This window comes from Perissodus microlepis, chromosome 14 (genome assembly GCF_051167445.1).
Source record: "Perissodus microlepis isolate ML-2025 ecotype Zambia chromosome 14, ASM5116744v1, whole genome shotgun sequence".
Lineage (NCBI taxonomy): Eukaryota > Metazoa > Chordata > Actinopteri > Cichliformes > Cichlidae > Perissodus > Perissodus microlepis.
In genome coordinates, this window is record NC_140474.1 from 18,884,742 (window position 1) to 18,902,482 (window position 17,741).

General features: G+C 46.0%; 1 protein-coding gene across 5 annotated transcripts in view; it reads right to left on the reverse strand.

Annotated features, from left to right (window-relative positions):
- kmt2a (lysine (K)-specific methyltransferase 2A) overlaps positions 1–17,031 on the reverse strand; it is a 39,377-nt gene extending 22,346 nt beyond the window's left edge. For 2 of the 5 annotated variants that reach the window (XM_084952027.1, XM_084952025.1), the window contains exons 1-9: positions 16,703–17,031; positions 7,991–8,063; positions 4,532–7,860; positions 3,834–4,011; positions 2,866–3,094; positions 1,799–2,526; positions 1,626–1,699; positions 1,290–1,526; positions 1,021–1,167 (exon numbers count right to left, since the gene is read on the reverse strand). In XM_084952027.1, coding sequence (XP_084808153.1) covers positions 1,021–1,167; positions 1,290–1,526; positions 1,626–1,699; positions 1,799–2,526; positions 2,866–3,094; positions 3,834–4,011; positions 4,532–7,860; positions 7,991–8,063; positions 16,703–16,948 — 5,241 coding nt within the window. In that variant the 5' untranslated portion in view covers positions 16,949–17,031. Of the gene's footprint in view, positions 1–1,020; positions 1,168–1,289; positions 1,527–1,625; positions 1,700–1,798; positions 2,527–2,865; positions 3,095–3,833; positions 4,012–4,531; positions 7,864–7,990; positions 8,064–16,702 lie in introns of all 5 variants that reach the window. The other 3 variants (XM_084952024.1, XM_084952023.1, XM_084952026.1) reach the window with 2 other exon arrangements.
- Positions 17,032–17,741: the final 710 nt, after the last annotated feature.

Consider the following 17,741-nt stretch of genomic DNA (forward strand, 5'->3'; position numbering starts at 1 on the left):
CACACTACGGAACTTCTCTGGCCTTTCCTTTCGACAATCTCCCCGCCATTGGAACCGTCATCTGTGTTCTCTTCGGTAACCTGGTCACCCAAACTCTCGGTTGATTTTTCTCTAGTCGGCACACTCATTTCCTCCATTACCTGGCCGCACGGCGGCTGGCTGCTTCCCAAACAAATACACATGTGCGGCTTAGCACTTGAGCTGTACGTAACAAGTAAGGTGACGTGACGCTGCGGCTGTGATTGGTTCGGCTCTGCGCTACTTAATTTGTATTGGCTATTCATTTTTTTTATAAGAGAGGAAGAGAGAGAGAGATGAGGTCTATCGCAATAGTTTCATTTTTCTATCGAGAAAAAGTTATTTCGCAATACATATCGTTATCGTTCTATCGCCCAGCTCTAAGATAAATTATCAACAATTACAAGTTGCAAATAGTCAAAGTTTTATGATCATCCAGCACTTGATGTGCTATTTCTTCAGCGGCCTGATTTGCCCGTAAGTTCGCCAGGAGCTGAGATTTAAGTTAAGCCACACTCAGTGGTGGAATCAGAATGCCAGAGACCTACTGCTTAGAGGCAGCTCCTTGGTCAGAGACGAAAGCCAGTCAAAATAACGATTTACTTTACGCTCGCGGGCAGAGATTTATTTAAAGATCTAGCTCCAAAGAATCTTTTTCTTTAGCCTTACCTTCTGCTTTCCCCACTAAATGGGCAGTAACCAACAAGTTCACATATCTTGCTAACATGTACGGCTGTTTGACTGCCTTTCTTCCACCTGATGTGTTCATTCATATTTCTAAACCCACAACCATACAAGGCTCACACCATGCACATTTTACACATGGCTTCAGTTAAATGATAAAAACATGGCAGGAATCCAAGAAGCTGATTAAGTGCTGTCTGCTGGCTAGACTAGCAAGCTTCTTTCTAGGGAAGATTCTCCAGTCTTCACACACTGTCAGTCTGAACCAAGCTTCCGTGAGCGGCTTTAAAATGTACAGAACTGTATCGAATGGCTTACTTTAGTTTTCTGGTGCTGGCGCCCACAGGCCTGGCAGTATCGGCATCGTCGACAACACCAGTTCTCAAACTGCTCCTGGAGAGGGCGCTCCGATTCCCCCAGGCAAAAGAGATGGAACGGTTCACAGCATACCTGGCAGAAGACAAACTACATGCAAAGAGAGAGAGAGGAAGATGCGTTTGAATATAAGCTCAGCTTCTGCGTGGATGAAAGGAAGCTCAAAGGGGGGAGGGAAAAAAAGAAAATCAAGATGATGCCAAGATTTTTACCTCCGCATTTCCACTGCTTGCACACAAAAAGCAGAGCACCCTGGGTGTGATAGGCACAGAGGTGAGCAGGCTGAGGCCACCAGCCTCCCACACCTTCTCCACATCATGGTTCCTTTTGAAATCCACTCTGATACGATGCACTCCGTCGCAGGGTGCTCTAGAATTCACCTGGCCCCTAGTCGAGGGAGTGCTCTGCGAGTTTAAAGTACTGCTGCTCGGGGGTTTAGTGGTCAGAGACTTCACAAGAGGGGGTGACCAAAAAAACAAAAACAGTGTTTAACAAATGCTTACGGCAAAAGTTTTGATGGACATCTTATACAAGTAAAACTTTATTACCTTGTCTTTTGGTTTGTGTTTAGTAGAAAGGGGAACAGAGCGAGAAGTTGGCTTCTTTAACTGTTTTGATTCAGCTATTAAAAAAAAGAAGAAAAAAGCAATGATATTAAAATAAGAACAAGGTAAAAAAAAAAAAAGCCGTTTATTGGGAAAAGGTATGGCTATTTACTTACCTGTATCTGAAACTACTGTAGCTGAGCTCTGCTGTTGCACTGAATGCTGCTGCTGCAGCGGCTGTGTTTTTTTCTTGGGTTCATTTGGCGAAATCTTGGGTGAAGCATCCTTTTTTGAACATGCCTGACTGGTAAGTGTCCGTTGCTGCTGCTGTTGTGATGACGGCTGAGACTGCGTAGACTGAGAGGGGGAATTTTGTGCAGAAGATGACGATGAAGAGGAGGAAGAGGAGGAGGAGGAAGAAGAAGATGATGAGGATGAAGAAGAAGATGATGAAGTGGAAGAAGATGACGTGGAGGTGGAAGCCGGTACAGGCTGCTGTGGTTTGTGCCCCTTTTTACCGGGGGCACCGCTTGGGACCGTGAGCTGCTTGGGTTCTGACATCGGTGCGGGAGACTGAGCCTGGGCTGTGGATGCGGCGGAGGCCTGAGGGGGATCGGCCGGGGCAGGGGAGGATGCGAGGGCTGGCGATGATTGCTTGGATAATGGCTGTCTTGACTTCTCCTCTCCCTGCCTTAGAGGAGGAGGAGGAGGGCTCTTTTTACGGGGAGGTTCCTCTTTTGCTGGAGCAGGAATGGGTTTGGGGCCAGAGTCCGAGTTTGGTCCTTTCACCGGATTGAGGCTCTCTTTCTTTTCCGGTGGCCTCTTTTTCTTGTCCTTCTTGCCTTTACCTTGCTTTTGAAGAATCTTTGAGGGCATCCACTGTAAGTTCTGACACTTTCTCATCCTGAAAAGGAGATACACAAAATTTTAGCTTCCATCCTGCCCTTAATTCCCACCACAATGATGATGTCTTTGATGCATCTATACTTCTACCATCAACTGTTCGTGCTGGATGTTGATCTAATGAATCTTGTTAGTTACAGTTACTGACTCTATAAGTGTATTGTCTAAGCTTTGAAAACAAACCAAAAAGATGTATTCACTGGCATATACCTCCCACTTCATCAGCATAATGAACGAGCTGGATACAGTAACAGCCCATTATATTTTGTCACATAGCATAGTTACATTTCCAAGAACGTGCATTCCAAGCTGCTGACTTCAAGTCAGGAATAATACTCACTTGCAGCATTGCTTTTTAATGTTTCGCCCTCCAAACTTAGGCTTATCCAGACAGTTGGTACATTCACCGCAGTCTTCTGGAACCTGGCAGCCTGAGCACTGGCCACAGCGCCGTGACCGTCGGCCCTTTTTAGGAGGAGCTTCTTGAACGGCCTTTTGCCGGGTCTCCCGTGGCTTTATGGGAGGGGACTGAGGCTCTGCCTCTTCTGAGCCCGCAACTGAAGACTTGTCTGTAAAAAAAAAATCCAAAAAAGGAGGATTTCATTATTACTGACACACAGTTTACCACAGAGAGAGTCATAAAATAGCACTATTAAGAAGGCAAAGATGAAGAAATTTACAATATTGATAAATAAATTATTTTTTTAAACAAATGAATGAATCTTAAATTCTGGCTTATTTTAAAAATAATACATCTAGTCAATAAATCAATAACAACTTATTTTTTAGCCACTGATTTAACCTAATTCCCGACCATCACTATTAGGTCATCTCGCCTCAAAAATTCGCATGTAACAACATGACATGAGACCAGTCAAAATAACAGGGACAGGGCAGCCAAACGCTTCTCACCCCATCACCACTCCACTGTGTACTTGTGTGCCCATCAATGATTGAATTTCTCTTCTCCTGTGATTAGCCTGTCATGATTGTGTGCTCCAAACTGTTTCAGGACTTGCACAAATGTTGTGTCATGAATAAAAAAACATTTAGCTCACGCTGCTCTGCAATATTAGAAGTGTACACATGTCACAGTCCCAATTAAGACCCCACCCAGAATAGCCAAGTCTTGCACAAGCTGAACTATTCTCTGTACCTTTTTTTTTTTTTTAAATTAAAACGGTTAAAGATTACCATGAAGTTTACCATTTAAAACAACTAAGCAATAATATCATCCACACCAAAGAGTGTTGATTTTTGCACTTTATAGACAATTCAGTAAACTTCAAGTATGCAGGTGTGTCTCACCATCATTCCCCATGGAAGATAGGATCTTCTCTCTCTCCTCCCAGGGCAAGGCACTAAGTGTGGGCATGTCATCAGGGAACACCGCCCGGTTACGGCCAAGAGCCACAGCTGCACGACGGCATACATGCTTGATGCGCGGTCCACGGACTGATGCCTCCGACGAATCACTCTCTTGACCCTGCAGACCACCGCAAAAAGAAAAAGAATACTCATAAAGAGCATCATGATAACAAATATGCAAGACAATCCTACAAATGCACGAACTTGCAATGCAAAAAGACAGCATGTTCAGCTTATTGTTAGATGTTAGTTACGTTAGATGTGAACAATCTGACCAGTGTGCAGGTGAAGATTAAGAAGATGTGGAAACAAGGCGTGTCCTTAAAAACCCAATTTACATATTAACAGCAAAAAATAAAAACAGATGAAGATTCTGCATAAAGGACTTTCATAAGCAAAGCTACTGCTGTTTTGTGCATAATGCATTAAGCGAGGAGAATTCCCCTTAAGTAACACCCTCCGTGGGACTTTCCTCCTATCAAGTTTCAGTCTGAGTACAAACTCAGGTTTCTATTTATAGCAAACATTCATAGCATTATGTCAAACTCATTTGCTTGTGACTATACGATTTAAATGAGAAAACCAGACAGTCTTTTTGTTGAGACTCTATGAAGGCGACGCATGAACATGAAACTGACCTGGACCTTTGCCTGATCTGTAGGTTTTAGCTTGTTCTTCTTTATCTCAAAGAGCTGGGCTTTGGCCTTCTTCAGTAGTCCAACTACCCGCTTGTCAGTCACAGGGTGTTTCTCTGAATTTGATAAAATTTTTCCAATAGAGGAAACAGGAAGCTGTTGTCTGCTGGGATGCACTGGGAGGCTTGGTGTATTTTGGCTGGGAGTACTTCTTTTCTCTTTCTCTTTTTCCCCATCCTCCATCTCTGCTCCCTTCTCAGAGGGCCTGCCTTTCTTAGGCAGACGTCCTTTAGTAAAGGACACAGGACCAGTGGAAGGTGGCACATCTGAAGAAGCGGTGTCAGAAACCGTGTCAGCTGATGTTGATTTCTTTCTCCCCGGAGCCTTTTTTGGAGCAAGACCATCAGAGTCCCTCCCATCTACAGTAAACAGACTAGAAGGTGCATTAGGGGAGCCATCTGGTGTAGAAACCCGACTTCTTTTCTCCAAATCCTTCTTCCCTTCTCTCTTATTCTCCTTCTCACGATTTTTCTCAGAATCTCTCTCTTTTTCCTTCTGAGCAGGTTCCTGGGGAGTGGACAAACATTTTTCTTTACCTCCCTTCCCAGCTCCTCGCCCTGTGTCTTGGCCACTGGGAGGAAAGAGAGGGAAAAGTGGGGAAGAACCGGATGATGCAGCTGACATGGGAGGTGGGTTTCCAGTGGCCCCTCTTCGATTATCGGGTGTTCCTTGTGAGGCCAGTATACCGTGTGATACCGTGGAGAAAGTGTTGAAAGGAGCAGAAGTTAAGGCACTAGTGGCTAGTGGGCTTGCAGACACCCCTGGCAAAGAGCTGGGGTTACTACTGGAGGCAGAGCCTGGCAGCACAGATATCTCTGAGGCCCCTTTCCCCATGGACATCTGGCCTCCTATTTGGCTGCTGCGTCTGGTCATCGAGTGGGATGGAGACCGTGGATGGCCACGTAGTGTTCCCGGAACCGGCCGTCTCCTACGCCGCTGGGTTCTGGTGGAGCTGGGTGGCGTCTGGTGTGGGGAGATTGATCCAGGGCTGCTCCCCGAAGATGACTGCAGGGTAACTGACTCAAATATCCGAGAGTGAGCCTCACTGGGTGTAAAGCGTGGAGCACGAAGCAACGGGCTGCGCTTTTGAAGTGGTGAGTCAAAGCGGGATGATGGGGGGTGCTGGTGGTGAGCGTGGGGATGAAGAGGGGCAAACAGACGAGTCCCACTTCCCGCTCCGGTGACCGGTGCTGGAAATGCAACCGGAGCAGCTCCCCCTGCCCCACCAACACCCAGCCCGACGTCTTCAGGTGTGAGAGGTGGAGGACGGAAGTTGTCAAATACCGGCTTGCGTATAAGGCCCTCCTTGGCATATTTAGCAGAGGAAAAGTACTGCTGTTTCGGGTGGGACAGGGATGTCCATCGGAAGGTGGGCTCTCTCAGAATTGAGCGACTTCTTTTGTCTGACAAGCTGGGCAGCACTGACGGTCCAGGGAGGAATGGCGGGATGGGGTGAGGCATCCAAGACGACTGGGGGTGGTGTTCACTAATAGCAGCTGTACCAGTGGAGGTTGACTGGGGAGGCTGTGGAGGGGTGAGGAGAGGGGGAGGTGAAGAAGACGAAGAAGCTGTGGATGAAGCTTGCTGGGAATTTACAAGTGCAGAGGAGGACATCAGCACTCCTGTTGGTGGGCTGATGATTGGCTTTTTCATCCCAGTGGTGAGCGTCTCTCTTCCCCTCTGTTTCTGACCCCCCTGGCTGACCCCCTGCCGTCTCCGGCCTCGTTGATTCCTGTCTGCCAGCACATGCTCTGCCTCCGGTTCAGAGGGAGGAGACGCAGGCTGTGAGGTGTGTAGCAGGTTGGCCTCCCTCTCTCCCTGTGAGGACGGAGAATGATCCTCTGGCTCTGACAAAGCCTGCGTGGCCTCCGAAGCCTGGGAGTTGCATGATGAGTCATCCAAGCTCGGGCTGCTGGACCTGGAAGACTCTGCAGAAGAGAGTTGTGAGGAATGCTGTGACACAGCACTTGAGCCGCAAGATGGCGCGCTACTGCTGAATCTCCCATTGGCTGTGTTGCTGTTGCTGCTATTCAGAAGACCGGCAGCTGTTGATGGAACAGAGGGAACAGGGGCAGGAGATGAAGGAGGCGGGAGAGAGTCAGTCGGGGCAGTGGTACCAGCGCTAGTAACAGCAGATGTAGAGGAGACAAGCACAGGAGAAGGGGATGAGGAAATGGTGCAGGCAGGTTGGGCAGAAGTGGAGACAGATGAAGGGGCTGTGTCTAAGCGGGGTATCTTTGTATGGGGTGCTGGGGTTCCAAAACTCCCCTCATCTTCAATGAAGCGCTTGGGTGTTTTGATGATGCGAAGGGAGACGGTGCTGACCACGGGCATGATGAACTGCCTGATGTTCTTCAGTGGGGTCTTCCTGATGCCAGCTTCAATGGCTCCTCCCCCACTACCCCCAATGGCTACAGCTTCTTTCTCCAGTCGCTTCTGTGCTCCTTTCTTAGCACGTTCCAGCAGCTGTTTGGCGATGGTAGCATCAGGGCGCTTACACGGGGGGACGATTCTGACCGGCTTTCTGTGCCGAGGGCTTTTTCTGAGGCCCACCGCTCTGCCTGGCTTGGAGGGAAGTGGGGAGGCAGGTGGATTGGAAGAGTCTTGGTCCCCAGTGCCATCCACACTCCTTAGCATGGGCTGCTGAGGTGTGTGTGGTTCTGCGGCCCCACCTCTGATCCTGAACGTTTTATGTTTCCCTTCCCCACATTCAATGGAGGTAGACAGCTGGGCAGCAGCAGCAGCTGCTGCTTCAGCTTTGAGCCTCTCAGCTGATGGTGGTCGCCCACGTCTGCGTCGGGGAACACCGGGCAAAGTCTTGAGGCGTGACTTCAGAGGGGTGAGCTTGGTCTCTGTCAGCCTCTTCAGGTTGGTAACTTTGGATTCACCCCGTCCACCTTTGGAAAACCTCGCCTCAGTATCATGTGGCTGAGTAGAGCCCACTGGCACCTTCTTGCCACCCTTTCTGTCCTTGTCCTCCTCTGTGTCCAGCTCAAACCCAACCTGCCTGGTGTCCTCCCCTGCTGCATGGCTTCCCGTAGTCCAAGCTTTCTTGCTACTTGAAGAAGGGGGTCGGCCTCTTCTCTTTTCTCCGGTGCCAGGTGGCCTCCCAGGTAGCCTTTTCACCCTTTCAGCTGGTCTTTCAGGTCCCTCAGGTTTGTCCTGTGTTGGGGAGGGAAAGGATGATGGGGAAGATAGACTTGCAGCAATTTTCTGGGCGGACGGGACCCGTGGCGGGCGCCCTCTTGGCTTCTTCTCCTGTATAGGTGGGCCTGCTGATAAAACCAGAAAAACAAATAAATATCAGGCACAAACAGCAACACCTATAGAAAAATTGTACAGGTAGAGTCATCTCAAAGTGACTATAAAGTCCCTGGTAGCCAAGACGGGTTAAGATTTTACCTGAGGAAGTTGTTGAAGGGCTCTGTACTCGCTTCTGTTCAACAACCGGTCCAAATCCTTCAAATGCTTCTTCCTACAACACAAGAAAGGGAAAAAGATGAGTTGCCTGTGATCACACCATTTTGTAATGCTAAAATACAGGAACAGACCATATTTAGAGCATTAATCATAGTACATAACAGTGAGATGGCCTAGATGTGCAACACTTGAGTCATTATTGAATAATAATGGATTGCATTTATATAGCGCTTTTCAGGACCCCTCACTCTCACATTCATACACTGGTGAAGGCAAGCTACAGTTGTAGCCACAGCTGCCCTGGGGCAGACTGACAGAGGCGAGGCTGCCATATTGCGCCATCGGCCCCTCTGGCCATCACCAGTAGGCAGTAGATGAAGTGTCTTGCCCAAGGACACAACGACCGAGACTGTCCGAGCCGGGGCTCGAACCGGCAACCTTCCGATTACAAGATGAACACACAACTCTTGAGCCACGATCACCCGAAGACAGACTACTCTAGCTTACTCTGGTGCTCTCATATTTTTCTGGTTTTTGGAATAGCATGCCTAACGTTTGAGAAGACTCAAACCACCACAGACGTCTAAATCTTACTGGGTGACTAACACATAGCAATGTACTCCTGCTCCTTGAGTTACAGCACTTACACAGGCAGACAGAGCAAAGAGGCACAAAAGACAATGAGGCCTGAAGTGCAGAGCAAATACACATTAGTGGCATCTTTTCAACAAGAGGAGCAAAAATGTAAAGTGTGGCTTTAAGGCTGAGCCAGAGCAGTCTGAGCTTTGGATTCACTTAGATACATCTGTGCCTTTAGCTGAATTCAGACACTGAATCATGGTCACATGTTAAAAAATATATCAGTTTAGGCAATTTTAGCATGAAACTTTGATGTTTCACCATAAAATATTTCATCCACGGTTAATAACTGCCAAATGATGTGACTTTAATTACTCAGTAATATTGAATTAATTTCAGTATTTTGGGAAATTATGTAAGCTCCACTCTGGCATAGTAAATGTATCCTTCCTCTCATGTCTCAATGTACCCTTGAGAAGTGCAACAGAAAAGAAAAAATCCCTCAGTGATGATTAGCATCTTTGGGCTCCTCTGTGTGCTACTACTTCTTACAATCAATGTGCTTAAGAGTGGAGGTGAGTGTGTCATTTCGTCATGTTTATTTATAGCAGCACGTGGGGATGCAGTAAAGGTCTCGCTGGCCCAGTTTGTAGAGCAGCTGCGATCTAAGTGTAAGTGCAAAATTACATGCAAACTGCTTTGCACCATTTAAGAGTTACACATGCTGCATGTGGCTGAGACGCACAACAAACTGTAGGATCTAATTAGAAAGCATAAGAAGCATTAATGTGTGCTCAAATGCCGGTTTTCAGCTGTTCCACATATAAACAAACAACAATAACAGACATCAATACCGCTGTTTTTCCTGGCCTGCAGTATTTATCTAAGCATCCCACTCTGCTCATGGTGCATTCAAGCTTTTTTTTTTTCTCCCCTTTTTTATGCTTCGCTCTTTTTGTATTTCACCCTCTTCTCACAGTAATTGTAGCATCCTCCTCTCTGAGCATCCTGGGTTGGTGTTTGTTGCAGAGCGGAGCGGGGGGGGGGTACCGATGGACAGCACTGAGTCGCTGTGATAATGTGAGCAGTCAATGACATTACAGCGTACTTTGCCAGAGGCAAGTGCGTAGAGCAGGCTGCACAGACGCATGTACCTGCACTCACTCACTCACTCACTCACACAGACACAGACACACACACCCTTGTGATCATGTACTAATTCTGTCAGCCACACATACACAGTTTGGTGGGCGGGGTGGGGGATAGCACAACCCCCTGCATGAGCTGCACATCAAGATGTAAACAAGCAGAACACAGGAGTGAAAATGGGGGGAGGGGAGCAAAGACAAGGCAAACCAGCAAGCTCAACGAGCTAAAGGAGGAGGGTTGTGGGAGGAGGGAGAGGAGGAGAGAAAAGAGACAAGGAAGCAGCATCTTGACCACATGCACCATCAACAACGGAGGGAGCGCACCGCTCTCTTGGGAGCAGTGAGGATGAAAGGGGATGAGGTTTTGAACATGCTCGTGCAGAAGCTTGCTAAATCCCAATCTAAACATGCCTCCCACACACAAGACAAGACTCCCCTTTCCTCCCCCCGCCTCTCTTAATCTTGCTTGCTCTCTGCCATGCTTCCAAACGCACATTCAGTCAGTCAGTCACTCATTGCTAGCTCACGCGCTCGCTCCCACTGACTGACAAGCACTGAGCAGCAGCGCGTGGAACATGCAGCTCACCATGAGCTCAATAGCAGTGCAGGCACAGGGAGGTAACTTCAAGAAGTAAACAAACACCGTAGTATACTACTGAGGTGAAGTGTTTTGTACTACGTGCTCGCTTTTGCCGTCGCTCTCACCGTGTGAAATCCTGAGCAGTTCTACTTCCCTGCTGGTCTGTCATTTTTCATCTTACTGATCAATGCATACATGAGTTAAGTGATATAAATTACTTAAAGCTGGAGAAAGGGAAACCAATCTGATTCATGACAGAAGCATCATTAATTTTTTCAGGACGTGCAAGGGACTGTCCCTGACAGGTGTGAAACAGATGGGAATTGGGTTGGAGGTTTATTTCTTTGTATCACTCTGACAGAGCTTTTTGCACTTTGACAAAGCTAATGGGACTTTCACTGCCTTATAAGACAGCATTTAGGAGAAATCAAACTGACTACAGATGACGGGCTGCAGATGATGGATCTGTTTCTAAGGCAGGGTAGAAACCCAGCTTTGATCTACAAAACGTATTCCTTGCTAAACAGGTGGGTTTCCAAAAGGCATCTCTCTGTTTTTTTTGGATAGGTTTCTTGAATTCCAGATTTAGCAAAACAAGAGCAATTCTAACCACCTACTGTATGTTAGCCCTTGTTAACCAAAGTTACACTTTTAGGCTGGCGGAACAGCAAAAGCAGACAAAATAATAGAAGCAGAATATGTATAGAAAAAAGTAAAAAAATCTTACTGTGATTTGTCAGCATGTCCCCTAATGATTTACTGACTTTACTTTACAATGAATATTTAAATTCAGTGGAGAAAGTAAGGAAGAGGTGTACAACGCTTCATAAAGAAGGCTGGGAGGTGCTGAGAAGGGTTCATTTCCCACCTGAAACTAGAATCTGCAGCAAACCTTTGCAAGCTTTAACCACAGCCACAACTTTTCCCTTTTATTGTTTGTATCACCTTTTTCAAGTGAATTACCACTATGACTAGATATCAAATCTAAACCCCTACCCAGCACCAATAGTGGTCGTGCATGATTTGCAGTAAAAACAAATCATGTTGTTTTTTTTGTTTTTTTTTTATCTCATGCTGAGCTTCAGGGCAGCCCCTCAGTTCACTCTCTTCCTGAAAGAAGCTTTTTTTAAGATCATTTCTCTTTTATGCAAATTTCTTCTACCTGGTTCTGCATCATAAACAGAAGAGCTGGAGGAGTCTGCTGCGCATGAGATGACTATATTAAGGGTATCCCCCTATCTATATCAAACAGAGCCAAGAGTAGAAAAAAAGTGAGTGAAAGTGAGTATTTGAGTCAGAGGGATTATTTGCACATGTGCTGAAATCATTGCTTTTACCATGTTTAATATGAGCATCTGCCACTGTTGCAATATATATGGCAAAAAAAAAAAATAAGGCCATTTTTAAGTTAAAAAAACTTTTTCGTAATAAACTTCTCTCAGTCATACTAAAAACACTTTAGTTCACAGCTGATATTTCTGCTTTAAAACGCGCCAGTCATTTAATGAGCACGGTTGGCCGTAATGTTAAATATACCTGATGGGCAGTAAAAAAGTTTACAACAAGCAAACAACTGCTGTCACAAGTGACGATTCACAGATCAGTAACAAACACATTAGCATACTCTGCAGCTACCCAAACACCTACCACATCAAGATCTTACCGGAAAACCTAACCGCTACTCATATAATCAGTCGCAGTTTCATGACAGCTTATGACTTTTATGTGTTTTTCTATGTTTATGACAGGTGCTGGCATCCCAGGATCTTAATTTTCACTGATTTCTGCATGTAAGGCTGAACCTCCATCGACGTTAGCAGCAACATGGAAAAGCACATAGTTTTATGTTAATGTGATATTCTATAATAGAGACTATTTTGATGCATTTACCTGGCAGTTACATACAAGTGTATTAAATGCAATAAGCGAAAGAAGAAAGTGGATAAAGAAGCAGTTGGACAAAACTAATTACTAGAACAAGGATTTAAGCCGGAAGCCAATGCCAGACACAGCTGCAGTGTGGAAAGTGCCTCAGTCAAAGGAGCTACCTTATTGATCCTCGCCTTACCCTGACTGCAAAAAACATTAAATTAAATTTTTAAAAAAATCACATACACTATATGTGTGGAAATATCATCGAATTTACATAAGCTCCATTTAAACTCAGAAGTTACCCACTTTCAGACATCTGAACAAGTGATGAGGAGCAAAAGGAGGACAGGAAAGGGATGTCACATAGATTTATAGGTTTTCCAGGGTTATTCTGATGCTAGTAGACACTCTATAGGAAGTCATTCTTCCCCGGTAGTCTAGAAAAAAAAAAACATTTTGTTGACTCATTCTTGGAAGCTTTCCTTTAGATTTACAGCACAGACACCATGGTCTGCTCCTAGACATGCAAACTGGCAATGAGCTCATAACCCTATATGTCTGTGATGACATATCTGTTCAAGAAGGTCTCAGCAGGGAAAGCAGTGGCACTGCTCTGTGACCCTCCCTGTCAGCACTGAGCAAAAGGTGGGCATTTGTTTTTTCAAGTGTCCAAACACTAAGTGCAACTGCTTCACATTTGTTCAACAGCGTGCAGACCAAAACAAACACACTCCCGTGTTGGGGTACCTTCTCTTTCCACACCTCACATGTGAGGAAACGAGGAAACTGTCAGTGGACAAAGGCAAACAGACTGATTGCTTGGGGGGGGGGGGGGGGGGGGGGGGGGGGCAGAGTGGTTCTCTACACAAACACACACAAACATAGTAACACTTGCACAGGCTGGCACACAAACACACATTCCCTCTGAACCATCTAAGGAGGCAGCTTGAATTAAAGTTTTAATCAAAATAAAGACAAAGCAGACACGCCTACTCCTGATTGCAATGAGGGACATAAAGTCTGAGGGACACCCCTACCACCACACACACACAAGCGCACGCACACGCACAAAGAGTAAGAAAGACGACACAATTGCCGCCTTTCTCCCAGTCAGGCAACTCCAAAAGCAGAGGTGAAAGCTCCTTGCCGCCCGCTGTAGCTGAATAAAGCCTTGGATGGGAGGGGTGGGAGGGTCTGTAACTAATTCTCCACCCAGCGTTATCCCATTGGGAGGTGGGTGGGGAGGGTTGCCCTGCACCCTTTGATATCCCTGCCTGCACTCTTTCAGCCGCCGCACTTTGTGAGGGCTGGAATAAAAGCAGACACAAAGCTCTTGCTCCAATCCACACGATGTCTCGGGGATGGGTAAGAAGGGTCCAGGAGGAGGGGTGTGTGTATGGGTGGCGGTGGGCGGGGGTCTTCTATTTAAATAGGCCAAACACCTGCTGGACCCAAACGCCTTCCGCTCAAACACACCATTTCTTTCAAACCAGTGAGGCAAAGAGACATTTAGGTTGATACATCTATTGAGCTGTAGTTTTGTATGAATGATTAAACATTGGTAATTACATGAGAGTAAAGTGGAGGCAGCAGAAGGCAAGATGTAATGGACCAAGAACGAAAAAGGAAAAATTATGTTTAAAAAAAAAAAGAAGTCTGATTCAGGGGAACAGCATGACTTGGGTTAAGGCTGTATGGGTTTTAAAGTCACTTTTAGAAACAAAGATCAATGTGGACTACATTAGATTATTAAAAAAAAAAAAAAGAACCAACAATTTGGCCGGATCAAGAAGCTGAATTCCCAGCAGACAAACAAAAGCTAATAAATGCCTTAATTTGGACAGCAACAGCCAACAAGCACCCTTTTGAGCCACCCCAATAGGCTTAGTAATCCATTCCAAAGTGGCAGCTGTCAGAAGAAAAGTTCCTCTGCCTCTCAGACAGGGTGGTGTGTGTCTGAAGTGGATTTGGGTTTTTCTGCCTGGATGAAGGAAGGAGGGGCAGGAGAGTGTCCGGCTGGCGCTCTGTTCAGGGTCGCCCTGTGCACTCAGCAGGCTGCAGTGAGCCTGAACAATCCTGCCCAGATCTTGCCAGACAAGCACTACACTGATTCTCAATGAAATCACCATGCTGTGTCCACAACTTCCATAGGATCCAGGTTCCAGGGGGAATTAATGATCCAGTCTGTCTCCACACATCCTAAACTAATGCTATAAACTGATACACAGAGCAGGAGGAACTGTTAATAAGTAAAACCATTTCTTAATAATATAATGCTCTTGGGTAAGGCATGCTTTCTTATCAGTTGGACAAAAATGGGAGAACTCTTTGCCTTAACCATTTCTGGACAACCTATGCTTACGTGCACAGTCACACCCCAAAAAATCACTATGCTGTGTCAGAAATCTTCATATAACTCAAGCTGCCCTAGGGTGTTACAGACAAATCTCTCTACACCTACATTATCAGTGCTCCAAAGTAAAAACGGGAGGGAGCGAAAAAGCTTAAAAAGCCATTTAAACACAAAATTAGTCAGTAAAGTTAGTGTTTCCATGGGCCATGTAGCACTGATTTAGTACAAATGCACTCCAAAAGTAAATAAAGCAGTTTAGAGGATTTAATGGCCCAATCTTGGTCCGAACTTCCAGCTCGCATATATTATTTCAGTTAAAAAAATAAATTCAACTTTCTCTTAAAATTTAAATAAACTATTATTAACTACTTTTCAATACTCCACAACCCCCTGCAGCTACATAATAATAAAATGTATTCTATTATCCAATGGGAGATTCCAAATGTCAAATGTGAGAACAATAATATATATATTTTTTAAACTATAGCTAAACGTCTCAGGAGCAAACATGCACATACTGCTGTGCTTTAGTAAAAAACAAACAACAAATAAGTAGTGGTCCATGTTGAGACTGGATGGTGGCAAACATCCCCACACTGTGTACTCCCACTGCAATGAACGCATGCTGCTCATCATGAAGAAGGAAGATGGTAGTTCGCTAAGGCGAACACACCCCCACATCACAAGGTCCGTCAAGAAGGGGCTCGTTGTTATTGTAGCCAGCCCTGCATGCGCACTGTCACCAGCCACTGCTCTGATAAAACACGGCGAATTCACACACTAAACCTTATACACATATACACTCAATAACGGCCAAACGTGTAGCTGTGTATCAGGCGTCATCTCAGAACATTATAAACCCGATATTATTTTGGTACTAGCTACGCACTGACTGTGCAGAGAAGGGGAAAACATGTCCACCTCCCATTTTCCTATGCATCAGCAATAGCCCCGATGGCTAGCGCGACGTAGTGCGTAGCATGGTAGCTGCCCTAGCTTAAAACTAAACAGCAATAGATCTGATTTCGTTTGGAGCATGAGCTCAGCCAAGTTTAGCTCCGATGCTTTAACCCGCTACGTAGCAATATGCTAATCGGGAGGGAACGCAGCAACCTCCCGGGCAAAACTGCAACTTTATAACGCCGCTCACGGAGAGGAGGAGAAGAATGGTGATGTAGTTTTAGCTGTAAGATGTAGACAGCTAACGTGCGAGCTAACCGAGCAGCTACGTTGGGAGGTTGACACCTCACTCCAAACAGCCAGTCCTCGGAGCAAATACGAAGCTATTTAGCTGGCAAAGATAACCCTATAGAGAGCTGGGGCAAAGGTAAAGTGAATAAGGAGTAGCCGTTCTCGCTGGAGACAGACGCTAAGTTCACGTTAGCTAGTTAGAAACCACAATTGTGTACTCTCACCTCCTTCAAGTTGACATGTCTTGTTTTCAAACACATAACACGCTATCATGAAGCTACGGTGCTGTTACGCCGCAGGGACGCCACCATTTATTAAAAACGTGTTTAAATGCTGGTTTGTTGCAGTGGGTTAACATTAAAGCTAATATGTAAACGGTAACTTTTACCGTGTTAGTGTTTATGATTTTGAAAGCAGGCATGAAGGCTTCATACCAGGCTAATAACAACTTGCTAACTAGTAATCCCACCTTAGTTACGCCATATACATTGGTCACCAAATAAACTAGTATCGCTGTTGTTTGTTACATGTACTGTATGTTGTAATAGCTTTGTAACACCGAGGTTTCTTCTGGCCGAGCTAGCGTTAGCACTGGTTCACCCAAAACTGAGTGGATGTAGCCCGTCCTCACACTCCTGCACTGAGGAGCAGAAAACTTTCTTTCCAGTAGAGCTGTGGAGACTAGATATCTATAAAATAATCTGGCGTTTTTTCTTGCTTCTAACTAAAGTTAACGCTGTAACGGGTTACTGTAGAGTTTAAGGCCACATAACCAACTCAAAGTTAACTGAGCATCTTGGCAATGACAAGTTTGCTCAGAGCCACACTAAGCGTCAGGGAGACGGAAAGATGGTCAACGTTTGGGTACAGTAACCGTTAGCTCCCTCCCTCACATGTAACCAGCGGTCCTCCGCGTGAACTCTGGCCCCGCAGCTGTCTTACCGATGCTCCCGGGTCATCCCCGTCCTTACCTCCGTGCTGCTAGAGTCGCTCGATTCCCCCAAAACATCCCGAAATTTCTGCAGGTTGCTCCCGATAACCGAAGAGACCTGTAGTGCAGCATCAAACCCGGGTCCGAGCCCAGCTGCATTAGGGTGGGCTCCCGAGACACTCCGCAAAGAGGCAGTAACCCTGATTCGGCCCGCTCTCCTCCCGGTACCGGAGTTGCTGCTCCCTCCGGGCCGAGCAGGGAACCGCCACCGACAGCTGTGCGCCATTTTACACTCTCTGCCTGTCTGCCCTGCGATCGGAGATACCTCAGTGGGCGGAACCCTTACCGAGCACTCCACATAAACAACCTCTACCAAGCGCAGCGTTCTCACTGGCCGAGAACATCGTTATGCATGTTGCGGGGCGGAACTGAAGAAACCCCGACAATGCATTTTCTCAGCGGCCCTATTGACTCTGCACGGCTGATTCCAAATCAGGTTCAGGGGCTTTGCCCGGGAAGGAGGTGCGTTTGAATCACCGAGGAGGAATAGACTGATATCTTACAGCATGTGTTGTTTCTTATACCAGATAAACAAGATAAAGCGATAAGTGCGTTTTTTTCCTTCTTTTTTGAGCTGCAGCCAAACCCAGAGATAACAAGATAAGATACTCACTGTAAACAATCTGGGTCACAGTGCGTGTGACTTGAAGCAGGAGACTAGCATGCCACAACATAATAAAGCTATTCGCTTCCATCAAAAGTGCATGCTTAAAAAAAAGAGAAAAAACATACATAATGAAAAAAAATCACTAAAAATACTTGGCACATTTGGTCCATGAAAGCAAGTAGCCTACTTGTGTGCAAACGGGCCCTGGGTATACTGACCCAGGCAAGATTACCCTATAGAAATTTTTTACACGTGGTTTTAAAGGGATGGACATGGTGAGAAATAATACTCCGTTAGGCTGTGGCATTTAAACAATGCTCAGGTACTAATCAGCCCAAATTTGGGAAGAAATATCCCCCACACCTTTACACCACCAGTAGCAGCCTGAACGATTGATACAAGCCAGGACGGA